This window comes from Pezoporus wallicus, unplaced genomic scaffold (genome assembly GCF_028554395.1).
Source record: "Pezoporus wallicus isolate ANWC-B61680 ecotype Strahan unplaced genomic scaffold, APGP_CSIRO_Pwel_v1 contig_5261, whole genome shotgun sequence".
In the NCBI taxonomy this organism is placed as follows: domain Eukaryota; kingdom Metazoa; phylum Chordata; class Aves; order Psittaciformes; family Psittacidae; genus Pezoporus; species Pezoporus wallicus.
The window spans coordinates 4,992,591-5,005,139 of NW_026642423.1; the positions used below are offsets into that span (position 1 = coordinate 4,992,591).

General features: G+C 41.4%; 1 protein-coding gene and 1 long non-coding RNA gene across 6 annotated transcripts in view; one reads left to right on the forward strand and one right to left on the reverse strand.

Annotated features, from left to right (window-relative positions):
• Positions 1 to 1,792: 1,792 nt before the first annotated feature.
• Positions 1,793 to 2,296, reverse strand: LOC130610455 (uncharacterized). Its single transcript, XR_008975051.1, has 2 exons — positions 2,169 to 2,296; positions 1,793 to 2,108 (listed from the first exon to the last, which is right to left on the reverse strand). It is a non-coding gene; the product is annotated as an uncharacterized LOC130610455 (long non-coding RNA).
• A 3,832-nt stretch (positions 2,297 to 6,128) lies between these two features.
• The window catches only part of EPB41L5 (erythrocyte membrane protein band 4.1 like 5), a 55,816-nt gene continuing 49,395 nt past the window's right edge, over positions 6,129 to 12,549 (forward strand). For 2 of the 5 annotated variants that reach the window (XR_008975050.1, XM_057430353.1), the window contains exons 1-2: positions 6,129 to 6,329; positions 7,189 to 7,373. Coding sequence is in view for 4 of the 5 variants with exons in the window: in XM_057430353.1 (XP_057286336.1) it covers positions 7,194 to 7,373 (180 nt within the window). In the remaining variant the exon portion in view is untranslated. Of the gene's footprint in view, positions 6,330 to 6,748; positions 6,857 to 7,188; positions 7,374 to 12,549 lie in introns of those variants that run through there. The other 3 variants (XM_057430355.1, XM_057430356.1, XM_057430354.1) reach the window with 3 other exon arrangements.

Genomic DNA, 12,549 nt, shown 5'->3' on the forward strand with positions numbered 1-12,549 from the left:
CATACCATTTGATTAGGAAAAATGTTGGGTGGATGCGGGAAAGAGTATGTTTGTAACACTTCCATGATGCAAATCCAGTTTAAGAAAAACAAAAAAATTCATTGTAAATAAGAGCAATATTATGACAATTTTGTGCCAATGTATAATGTTAAGACTTTTGTTTTCCTTTTAGGCTGGGATTGAAAACTACCACTACCATCTCTTGTTTAAAGTGTATTTGAAAGTTTTGGGTTGTGGTTTTTTTTTTGTTTGTTTGTTTTTGTTTGTTTTTTTTTTTTTTGTAGAAATACCTGGGGCTCTAGTGGCAGCTTTAAGTGTTCTGGGGCCTTTTTTCTTTCTTTGCTAAATATGAAATAAGGTGCAGGTATTGTTTAATAAACCATCTACAGATTGTCAGCCAATCCACTTTGAGAAATACTGCTTTAGATACTCCAGGTAACTGAGAGCTGAAGAATTCACTTATCCTGAATTTGGAAGCATTTGGGGTTTTAAATAACTTGCAAGTCTTAAGCAACAAAACACTGCTGTTATGCATTTTATTTTTATATATTCTCTCCCAGTTATGAAAAAGCCTGAATTTTTTTTTCTCACTACATTTAATGCTAGCTGATGTGTCTTCCATGTTTCTCTGTTAAAACTTGAAAGCTTATGTTCCATATAGATAAAGCAATAATACTTATTCTGGAATGCCTGATTACAGTCTGGCACACCATCTATTAGAGAAAGCAGTTGGGAGATAAAGGAACATGAGAGTTTGTTATGGAACCTGTGTAGCTGGCAACTTTCCTTGGAGACCTTCCAGAAAGCTTTGTGGTACCTGTGGAAGGGCCAAAATGCAGCAGACCTGCTGCAGTTGCACTGCTCAAGGCAATGGGAAGTAGGGAAGGTCTGGCATAGAGATGCTGGAGCTCCAGGTATGCAGTGGAGCTGAATTATGTGGTATTTTTATGCTTCTGCAGTGTGCGTGCAGGTGTGTGGGCGATGTTTCATGGCTCAGGGAATTGGCACAAGCATGAAAAACTCTACAGATCCACCAGTTTCCAAGTAAAAGCAGGTCTTCCAATATGTATGCTGTAGTTTTGACTATAGAGCCAATATGCAGGCAATCTTCAAGACCCTCAGCCCTAAGGATAAAAGGAGGGATTGGGTTATGGTCCAAATTAAAATTTTGCATGTTTAGACTTCCATAAAGTACGGGAGTGTTGCCCTGTAATGTCAGTTGTAGTCTTTGTAGTTCACATTTCAGGTCCCAGGTTGGCTGGGTCCATTTGCTCATTTAAGTACCCACCTTTTGCATTGAGACTGGAAAAGTTCTTTTCCATTGCTATTCAGTGCTGGGATCCAATATCAAAGTCTGGTAAAAACATACTCGTTGCTTAGATGTGAATCTTGCATGAAATTACAGGGATTATAATTAATGGTGATTGGGAAGCTGTTACAAGGGCAGAATGGTTTGTTTCAGTGTAACTGTTCTGTCCAGTCTCTCTTATCCCACCGCAGTTATCAATTGAAACTGATAACTTGTTTGAGGTTTTTTGTTTGTTTAGCAGTCTACAGAGGCCAGTTTGTTATCACTGGATTGTACCTCTGTGCTAGTTGCTACTGGTAATGTGCATCTTCTCACTTCTACACCTACAAGTTTTAACTGGTGCATAAGTTGTAAGCTCTGGCTGTTGGCTGAGGCACATTTTGCTCGTTGAGAGCTCAGTGGTGAGAATTTGAGATAAATCACTTTAAAAATATGCTGAAATTTCCAGTTAAAAAGATTTTGACTTTTTTATTTCTTCAAATCTGTAGCCTCATTTTAAAACAAACAAACAATAAAACCAAACCACCACTGAAATATCTATCATTGCAGTCTGCTGTAGCATGAGCTATGGTTTCACAGGCTGGCTGACAGTTTGTTGGTTGTGTTATTTCGTATTTAGCAACCTTACACATTTTAAAGGGTAAATTTTTTCCAAGTGTTTTGGTGTTTAAATAGTAGCACTTTATCTCATGCTTACTACTGACTGAACTACTGGACAAAATAAATTGGGTTTGGAGGTAAATGCTTAATGGGTTTCTGTACAGAGATGATTCGGATTACACCCTGGTACAAATGTTTTCTATTGTTCCACCCATTTCTGGTTTGTTTCTTATGCATTTCTGAGGGACTCTCAGAAAACAGATATTAATATTTCTATCATGTCAATTTTCCTATCTTAAAAAGAATATAAAGCTTGCGTTTGGGAAAAAAAAATGGTGCAACTAAAAACTGCAGGGTACTTGTAAATGTATCTCTGATCTCTCTCAGCTAGCTACAGATTAGCTGTGTTTACTGGAAAGGTTTCTGCCAAGCATTATTTCTAACATCAGATCACCTGGAAATAAGTATATTTTTTTTCTTAACTTATTTGAATTTTGATAACTAAAGATAATGCATAGCAAAGTTTAAAGAAGTTGTCACCCTTTTGCTCCTAGGCCAGGGGCCTAGGACATGAGTGAAACGGTTAAACAGTTTACATTAAGCTGTTGTTTTCTTTAACTAAAATATATCCACAAAGACTAAGCTATAAACGATCCAGTGCAATTATCTCAGTACATTGGGGCACCGCAGTATCAACCCACAATAATCTTACAGGAAAATTAAGTAGGAAAACAAAAGTTTTACTTTATCCAATGCAGCTAGATTTGTTTTCCATTTGCTTTGGTTCATTTACCAGTGATGCCACTTTAACCCATCAATTTGGCAGGACTGTTTGTGTAAGGTTTGGGTTTTTTTCTGTGCCAGGTGCTATACTATGTGTATATGCAAAGGGAAGAATATTATTTAGATCATATTAACAATCAGATGGTGGCAATATTTTTTGCTAATTTCTGATAATTAATTTGCATTTCCAGGTGTGACTTTCAGTTGCCAAATTTCATCTCATTTCATACTGCTGAATGATGGACTGCAAGTGTGATCATCTCAGAGTTGAATAGCTCTTTCATTGTTTAGACTAACTCTTGTGTATCTTTATTAATGTTGGGGGGTGGGAAGGTTCTTCCCATAAGTAGACTTTTGCCTATAAATCTGTTTAAAAGCACATGAGGGGGAGGAAAAAAAACCTAAATGCAACATCTTGGCTAAAGAGCCAGTGTGGTTGATCAAAAATGATGGAAAATTGAAATTGGTCAATGGACAATGTGAAAATAAATTCATCTTTTGTCACTGCAGCTACTGTATGCTTTAAAGGGCCTTATGTATTTGTCTTCATTTTGATAAAATGAAATATCTTGCCATTAAAATGATACACTAACTTCTACCGAAAACCAGCAGTTCCCAGGATAAATATGCTAATTAACATTTAACAAATCTTGTTTTAGTCTTAAGTAAAATTTCATTCTATTATGTGAAAAAATGCTGTTATGCATATTTTGTGGATATATTTAATTTCAGTTGACAGATAGTTGTCTAGGTACAGACTTGAAAAAACATATAGTTTACTTGTGGATATTAATTGTTTAATTGCAAAATAAAGATGTGCTTTAGTAATTTAAAGTTTTATTTTTTTTTGCAATTTTCTTGCTACTGTTCACTCGGTTTTGCTATGCTACTTTTATACACTTCTGGTGCCAGATAACGTTCATCTTGTGTTTTACTTTTTGCCATCATATGCCATAAATAGGATGCTATAGTACTATGGATTGAGCACTAGATGAGAATGCTAAATTATCAGGAATGAAATTGCTTGGGTACAGAAGAAGCAGGACATATCAACCAAAGTTTTTTACCTGAAAATATCTACTGCAGGTTTTGCTCTAATGGAAGAATAACTTTATCTCTTATACAGTGAGTGTTTTGGAGACTGTTTTTAATTGAGATTATAGTCTGATCACAAAACTGAGGGTGTGAGGAATACTGATATGAACAAAAATTCCAGACGGAAGCTTGTGATGAAATATTTGCTGCCAAAAAGCAAGGGGGTGTTCAAAGCAAAACTAGGAAAAGATGATGAAAGTTAAGACAAAATCTCAGGAGGGATGAGAGTCAAAGTAAAGAGACCCCCCCCCATATTTTCATAATTTGACTCATTAATGCCGGGTTTAAAGCGAGGACAAGGTGTTTGGATTTGAAGTACAAAAAGATAAACTACTGGGAAAGCATTCGAGAGGAGAAACAGGTACGTAGTAGGAAGAGATCTGTTTAAAATGGAATAGAGTGGATAGAAGATGAGTCACAGCTACCACAGTTGCATGTGTGTATACTTGGACTGTATCTGAGTGGCAAATATTGAGGAAGGACTCTTGATTACATGGAAAGTAGCAAGAGGCTGGTGTGAAGTAAGAAGAGCAAAAATGGCCAAAAAAATTTTTGTATCATTGAAGCTACAAAAAGGAAGCTGGAGCTAACAGCCTTCTTGGTGGCAACAAGAGAGCTTGTGAGTGACAGAGTGGAAAGAAACTCAATGTGAAGAAATAATTGAAGATGGGCAGAAAACGTAGGGACACATAATTCTTCAGGATGCTTTGTCTAGTAGGCAAATATGTAGACATAATGTCCAGGAGCTACTATTTTTCTAACAGAGATCTCCACTAAAAACTTAAGCATCCTTGTTATGCAAATGATCGGTTAGTTGATGTGCACTGAGAATTCATCAGGTAGCTGAAAGCCTCCAAGATAAACTATTTTTCCCCTTTAAATATAAAAAGATTCTGTATGTTTTCTGTGGGAACTTTATTATAAGATCCCACATGTATTTCATGACAGACTACCAGGAGCAAGCCTAGTCCCTGCTCCCCTGGTAAAACCTATCTAAATTAGCCCATTTTGTGGTTTATGTTCCTGGGTAAATAGCCAGGCACAAACCTGAATCTTGCCTTTTCTGTAAGCTTGCCCTGCTCCTTCCGTTTGGGGCAGGAGAGTATTGCTCCGTTGTCAACCCCAGGATGCTAAAATAACTGACGTTTAAGGTTAAAATCAGCGTGTTGCTTTATCAGCAAATACTGGGCAAGTCGGCAAGTGCTATCAAGACAAGTCGATGTATCGGGCACTGAAGCTAATTTTCCCTAGCAATATGTGCTTCATTATGCCAGTTCCTGCGCATAACTGTGAGTGGCCGGTTATCTCAGCCCGGGCTTCACTGCTGGGTGTAGAAAACACCGCGCTACCGGTAGCAAAAGTGGTCCCAGTAACAAGCCAAAGTCTCTGCTTTCCCAGGCTGCTACCACAGGCTGGATTCCCAGTTATCCTGGGATTTTGAGAGAGCCCGGGGCTCGTTTGCCCAGCGCAGGGTCACTGCTAGCAGAGTTTATGTTGCCTTACCGTTTGTATTGCCTTTCCTGAGGTTTTCTATTTGGAGATCTCAAATAGGAGATCAAACACAAATATTTATGTACTAAAGAAAATACGGTGCGGTGCAGCCCTTTGTAATTGCTGCTGTAACGCCAGCGAGAGGGGCTTCTCCCTGAGGCGGCAGAAACAAACGGGAAAAGCGATCAAAGTATACAGATCAGCGGGACAAACTATACTGGTGTTTTCAAAGGACAGCAGTGCACGAACTGCACTTCTTCGCCATAGTCTTGTTCCAGCGTATAAACAGTGTTCGCTTGCCGCTGGTTCTGCCTTACTGGATTTATTGCTGCCATCATCCTGTCAGGCGCGTTTAACGAGACGATTTTCTTCAGCACGGTTTACGGGCGCGTTTCCCCGAGGATTCCCGCTGGGGACCGCTGCAGTTTCCTGGCCGAGCCGCTTAGGGGAACTTCCTACCGCGCCTTAGCAAGAACGCCAGGAATTTCGCGGAATGGATCAAAGCCACCCCGGCCCCCCACCGGGAAGCGCCGGTCGCGGGCTGGTTTCCGGCTCCCCCTGCTTCGCCGCGGGGCCCCTCTCCCCCCCATCCCGGGCAGCACGTTAACCACGCCACGCCCGCGGCGGCCCTCCGCTGGGCGATACCACCTGGCTCGGGGCGGGGGCGCCCCTTCTCCACGGCGATCCGCCCCTTTAAAGGGGCGATTCCCGCGCTGGCGTCCCAAAGAAGTGCGCACTCTACCGCCCGCTTGCCGCTTTTCCTCCCTGCCGGCCTCCTCCTTGATCTACACTCCCACGCCAAGCGGAGAGAGCAGCAGCGGAAGCCGCCAGGTGAATAAGTGTGGACGGGAGGAAATGGGCGGGGAGTCGTTGCCTGTTTAAGGGCCTCCCACCTCGCTCCGCCATGTTCGGAGGCCCGCCCCCTCCCGGGGGCTCCCCTCCACTCCTGCCCACCCTTAGGGCCTCGAGGAGCCGCCGCGGGGACGCGCTCCAGCCGCCGCCGGCTTCGCAGATCCTGCCGCCCGGGCCGCGGGACCTCCCGCTGCCACAGGTGAGCGCCGCGGGGAGCCCGCTGCCTCCGCCAGCGCAGAGGGGCGGTGGCGCCGCGCCGGTGCCCGAGCGGCCAGGGCGGGGGAGGGGGTCCGCGACCCCTGAGGCGAGGCTTCCGGGCAGGTGGGCTGGGGCCGGGGGAGGGGGATCTGCGGCCGTTTCGTGCCGGCCGGACAGGGCGGGTGTTCGCCGCGCTGTGCGCTCGGGATGGGTTGCGATCCGGAGAGACCGGCCGGTTGTTGGGACTCGGGGCTGACTCACCGCCGAGTCCTCGAGTTTGCCGCGCCGGGAGGCCGTCTTCCCCGCGCCGAGCGGGGAGCAGCGACACGGAGTAGCCGTGCCCGAACAGCTCTCGCTTGTCCGTGCAAAGCCTCCCTGTGAAGAGCCCGGCGCCAGCACCCCTGCACGGCCTGAAAGCCAGGTGGTGGGGCGGGAAGTGGGTTCACCTGTAGCTTTCTTTATGGTGAGAGGGATGGAGTTTGTCAGCCAAGAAAGTAGCTGGGATCCTTAGGTGCTTTCCAGCCTTGAGTTGAGCATCACAGCCTCGTTGAGAAGTGTGGCAGTGTTGGTGGTAATGAAACATTGCAGTCAGTTATATGAGATCTACACAGTCGCTGTTTTTTCCCTAGCGTACTTACAGATTGTCCTAAAAATCACCCAGCTACCATCAACAGTTTGAGCTGAGTTTTGTTCAAGGTAGCCGTAGGCTGTGCATGTCTAAAGAAGCTAAACGTCTGTTTGGATCTCTAACTGGTTTTTTGCCAAAGTTTGGCATTTTTAAAGAGCTTTCAATGTAGGGTATTATTTTTTTCTTTTCTGTGAAAAAGTAACATCTTGTCCTTCCTTTGTGGATTTCATAGCAAAGATGCTGAGCTTTTTCCGCCGAACCCTGGGACGACGGTCTATGCGCAAGCATGCGGAGAAGGAACGGCTAAGAGAGGCCCAGAGAGCTGCAACCCATATCCCTGCAGCTGGGGATGCAAAATCCATCATTACTTGCCGAGTAGCGCTGCTGGATGGGACGGATGTCAGCGTGGACTTACCGGTACGAGCAATGCAAGTCTGTGTTTAAATACTTTTGGCTTGTGTCAATCTGATTGTGCCCTTTGCTGTTTACTAGTTGGTTAAAGGCACATCTCTTTGTCATAGCCACCGACCCTGTGACCTGATGTCCACTAAGTTACTGGTTGTAAAAAGGTTTGGAAAGAATAGTTAACTTTTGTTATTTACTGAAACTGGAGAGCATTTTGTTAGATGTCACTGTGCCTTACACCTTGAATGTTTTCTAATATTTTAATCTAATTGTTGCGTCAAAGCTCAATTTGGAGAAGGGGTAAGGTTTCAGACGAATTATATTTTCTTTTCAGTGAGCTGTGTATGTATCTTGAGAAGAAAGATAAATCTTTAGGTGTAACTTTGTTGAAGAAGAGGGATGAGCAGAAGTACTAGCAGCAACTTGCTGTGTGTGTTTTGTTTGTTTTGCTCTTATGTCAGATGCAGTTTTTAGCACTGACTTGACAGGGGAGGGGAAGAGAAAAATTCTACCACTTTCCTCTGCTGAAGGCAGACTGCATAGCAGGGAACATCATTGGGACTGAGGTGTTAGCCGCTGTTTTGCATTTCTAAGGCTCCCTTAATATACACGTGTCTGTTCTGATCTGCTTAATTATATACCTGGTTTTGGCCAACAGGATGAACAGTAGCAATAGAAGTGATGGGCTCTGTTTTTCCATTAGCATGTGTTCTAGTTGTTAGTTACTTATTCTGAGCTTGCATAGCTGGGTTAGGAAACTGTGGGTCTGCAAGACCTTCTGACTAGTTCTGCAGGATTTTGGCTGCAATAACAGTTGCACTGTTACTGAAGCTGCTGGCTGTCAAGAGTGTGTGGAGCAGCCATTCTTTAAATGGCTTTTTTTTTTCCTTCCTTTCTTATTTTAAGCACAACTCTAGAGTCCTATAACGTTAGGTAGTCTGAGGAAGGATTGGCTTGTTAAGAGTATTGAGTGGTGCTGTTGACATAGTGAGTGGAAATAACTCCTGTGATATTCAGAACCCCAAGTAATATAGAGTTAAGGAACCAGTTTGGCATCTTTATTTGTGAAATAACTGTACAGATAGGTGTTTATAGAGGGCAGTGAAACTAATTTGTACATCTGTGAAACAATAAAATGAACATCCGGTGCTGCTCAGTGCCTAGGATGTTTGATTTGAGGCCAGGAATGCTTGCAAACACTTTGTAGCAAGAGTTACACTTAAAAAGTAGTTAAGTTTAAATTGGTCTCCACATATCCAGAGCAGTAATCTTTGGAGCTGGAGTTGGCTCTGTAGTTAAATTCCTGGCGCCTCTAACATTTCTAAGGCTTTGAGGAGCATAAATTGAACCTGAAGAGGTGTCATGACCTGCCATCTGGACTATAAAACTTAAATCAAGGTGCAGGAGGCACTATTTATTTCTACAGGAAACTTTTTTCACTCTTCCTTTTTTTCTTTATAAGCCAGTAAAAAGTCTTGTCTGTGGACATCTAAGTTAGGAGTAACAGTAAACAAGCATGCTAAATCAACATAGCTAGATGCAGTAATTACAGTGCGTTGTCAGTGTACCTGACACATACCAGTTCCTTTGGTGATTAAAATACAATAAATTAAGAGTAGATTAAATGTTTCATTACAGACTCCTTAATGTGTTTGTTCGTGTGTCTCCACTTGTGTCGTTCATATTTTGGGGGTGACTTTTGAAGAGGAAAAGGTGTGGGGGAGAACAAGGGATGAAGTAGTGGGTACAAAATCGTGGCAAAACAATACTGCTTTCTAGAATCTAAAGCTAAATTAAATATACATGCATGTATCTATGGAAAGAGGTTTTGGTTGTTTTTTTTTCTTTGTTTTGTTTCTGTTTATCTTTTTCTTATACAAAACCTTTTCCTGAAAACCATCGTCTGGTGTGTTTGAGTCAAACACCTTTTCCAAGACTGGTTCTGTTACTTTGTTGGCAGTAGATTTGGTTTAAAATGAACTCTTGTTATCTCAAAGAGATGCCCTCAGGTCTGCCAGTTCAGTTGTGTATGGTCTGTGAATTTTTTTTATTAAAAAAGTATATATATATATGTATATATATATATGTATAAATAACAGAAAATGTTAAGACTGAATCATTTTGCAAACAGGTTTGTTCGAGGCCAGAGAAAGAGTCTTGGCAGGAGTGAATGCTGAACCTTTTTTAATCGATGGCTACATAAATACTTTTCAGTGGCATAAGTTGTTGCTGCCACAGAAGGAAAAGACGTTGCTTTTGTTATTGAGTTGTCCTTGTGTTCACATACCCCTTGGCGAAAGAAACAGTTTCTTGGCAGCCAGGCAGTAAGCAAAGTCAAGAGAATGCTGTGGCTGAAAATAATCAGTATAATTTTGTTATGTTAGTTTCCAGCTGGAGTGATTCTCCAATCTGGTTTCCCATGTGCCTTCACAAATGTGGTGAAGAAACATTTAGAGGCAGTATCAGGCTTCTGCTTGTTGAGCTATACCCTACAGTGAATTTGCTATGGAAAGAAGAGTGTTCTGGAGTTATGATCATTCATATAATTGAGATTGCTGAATTTCTGCTTACATTTAAAAATAAATAAATAAAAGGAGGGAAAAAAAACCTCCAATAAAACCCAAAGGAAACCATGGGGAACATTACCACACAAGCCAAACAAGTTTTCAGGTCTTTAAGCAGCACAGGCTGATGTTTTTACAAATATTGAAAATGAGACAGAAGTGACATGTTGTAAGTGATGGAGTTGAGACTTTATTTATTAAACACAGAATCAGGATTTGAGCAGTAATTCTGCTTTTTGTCCACTGATCTTGTCTCTGGTGTCTGTCAAGCCACTTAATCTGTCTGCTTTTCTATTTCTTCTGTTTTTTTTTTAATTACAAAATTGCCTGACTTGAACTGTCCATCAAAGCTTCAGTTCTGTGCAGTACCTAGACTGAATTCTATTTAAGAAGCTATTTATTTTGCAGCCATGGCAATGACTGAAGAATATCAGTGTTACATATGCTATTTACTGTCTCTTTGGTATATTCAAAATGGAAAGCATGAAGTTTATGGGAGTTAAGAGTGTTCTTTTGGGGCAGATTGAAAGGTGTGGGGTATTTATGTCCCCACCTTCACCTCAGATTCTAAAGTTGTGTTTTGACCTGTTTGTTTTCCTGGAGTATTACCATTTTTTGAAGCTTTATGTTTGTCCAAATGCACTCAGTGATTTTGACAGACTCGTGCTTAGTGAAAGACTGAGGAGCTTATTATTCTTCTTCTCTATGAAAAGTTTTTGTAAAATATATGGTGTGTTAACTGCACTGCTGTTGATGTTGTTCATCATACACTGCCTTACTGTTAACTAGGGTTCCACTTGAACAAAAGTCAGGTTGTGCTTTTCCTGCTAATTGTTTGAGATCCGTGGGTGGAATGTTTGTTCAGTGGTATGAGCAGTGAGAGGACAAGAACTCTGTTTTGCTGACATCCCTTATCTTACTTTTAATCCTGTTCCCATGCAAAACTAAACGTCATCTTCCCCGGCTGCAGCCCTGGAATTCCCAAAAGCTGTGAACAGCCCTGGTTAGTACCTCAAGACTCCCATCAGATCGGTCATACCGGTCTGGGCCCCCAAGGGAAACCCTCATCAGCTGGAATTCTGGCTTTTCATGTGGTCATGGTTTGTGGGGAAAGACAGGATGGGGAGGGCAACACAGCAGTGATTGTCCTTGAAAGCTGTTTTGAATTGGAGTAACCAGTAGCTTATGAAATACCTCTGAACAAAAATACTTGTTGAAAATGTAAAATGTAGTGCTGTTTTGAGTTCTGGAGGGTTCCAGAGGAATTTTAAGTCAAAGGATGTAAAAATTGAGTGTTGTAAGTCAGTTCTACCCTATTCATAGCAGTAATTGGGAGAGGCGAAGAATAACCTAGATAAAGGGGGAAAATGGTACTATAAATAATGTAAATTAGATTACAGGCATACTCTTGGAATACGCACCTTTTTAAAAACTCTGGAGAGCTTTCTGTGGAAGAACAAGGTCAGCCTTACAACAACAGCAGATAGAAGGTACAGGATCTCATAGAAGCAGCACTGTACTTTGTGGAAGCCAGGGGTGTTTCAGTAAAAAAAATCCCTGACCCTGCTTAACCCACAATTTACATAATCTTCTCATGGATAATAGAGCGTTAATTGTGTTCCAGTTTCTGTACGTGCAGCCAAAGTTTTAGGCAAAAGCTTCCTAGTGTAAGGTGAAAGACGCAAATTACAAGAATGGATGCTCTTTGAGTAACTTTTAATCTTAGAATATTCGTTACTTACGCATGCATGAAGTTTAATATGGAGTTTGCAGAATGAGATAGTTTTGTCCTTATTATAATGCAGTATCATTAAAACAAGGTTGTGTATAAACCAGTCCAAGAGCTCTGTGGAATAGCAGAAACTAGCTTATCTGTTTACAATTTTGGAGTAATGCTTACAAAATAAGATAAAAAAGACTGTATTTGTAGTGGTTATTTTAAATACAGTTAAGAAATCTATCTGGAATGCCAAAAACGCTGTCAGCAAACTGTTAATGAGTGCTGGTGGCTTTTTGTGCAGAGGGGGATATCTATGTTGATCTGACTACAAGATCAGAGATGTGTTGTGATAGTTGATTTTACTTAGTAATCTGCTGTGTGTTTGATTGCTTTTTAAAGTTTGTAAATATTTGTGTCTGCTTGCTGAATACTTGTAGCTGTAAATATGAAATATACAATGCTGTCTGTGGCACAGATGCTGATTAAAAAGATGATTTAGTAATGCTGAAAGTGTTGGAAAAATCAGTCATTGTGTGAAATGAGTAATCTTAAGTGTTCAAAGCTAGCTTTTAAAACTTCAAAATAAAGCGCAGGTGACAAATAATGAGTAAACAAGCACATGTGTTATGACGATGAAATTTTGGATTAAAACTTTTTTGCCCATGTGATCTCTGTCTTCAACTGTTGGCATGCATTTGACTATTTGCTTAAACTTCCAAAAGACCTTTAGGGGACTGAAACTGGAAAAAATCAATCCAGAGCTGAGTTACAAAGCAGAGGTGCTGTCTGTGTGGTGTAGATGGGCATGGTTGTAGCACAGAGTGATGTGGTGCTTTCTGAGCTGCCAGATTTAAATGCATGTTGAGATTAAATGTAAAACAGTATATGCTGAGTTGCTTCAGCA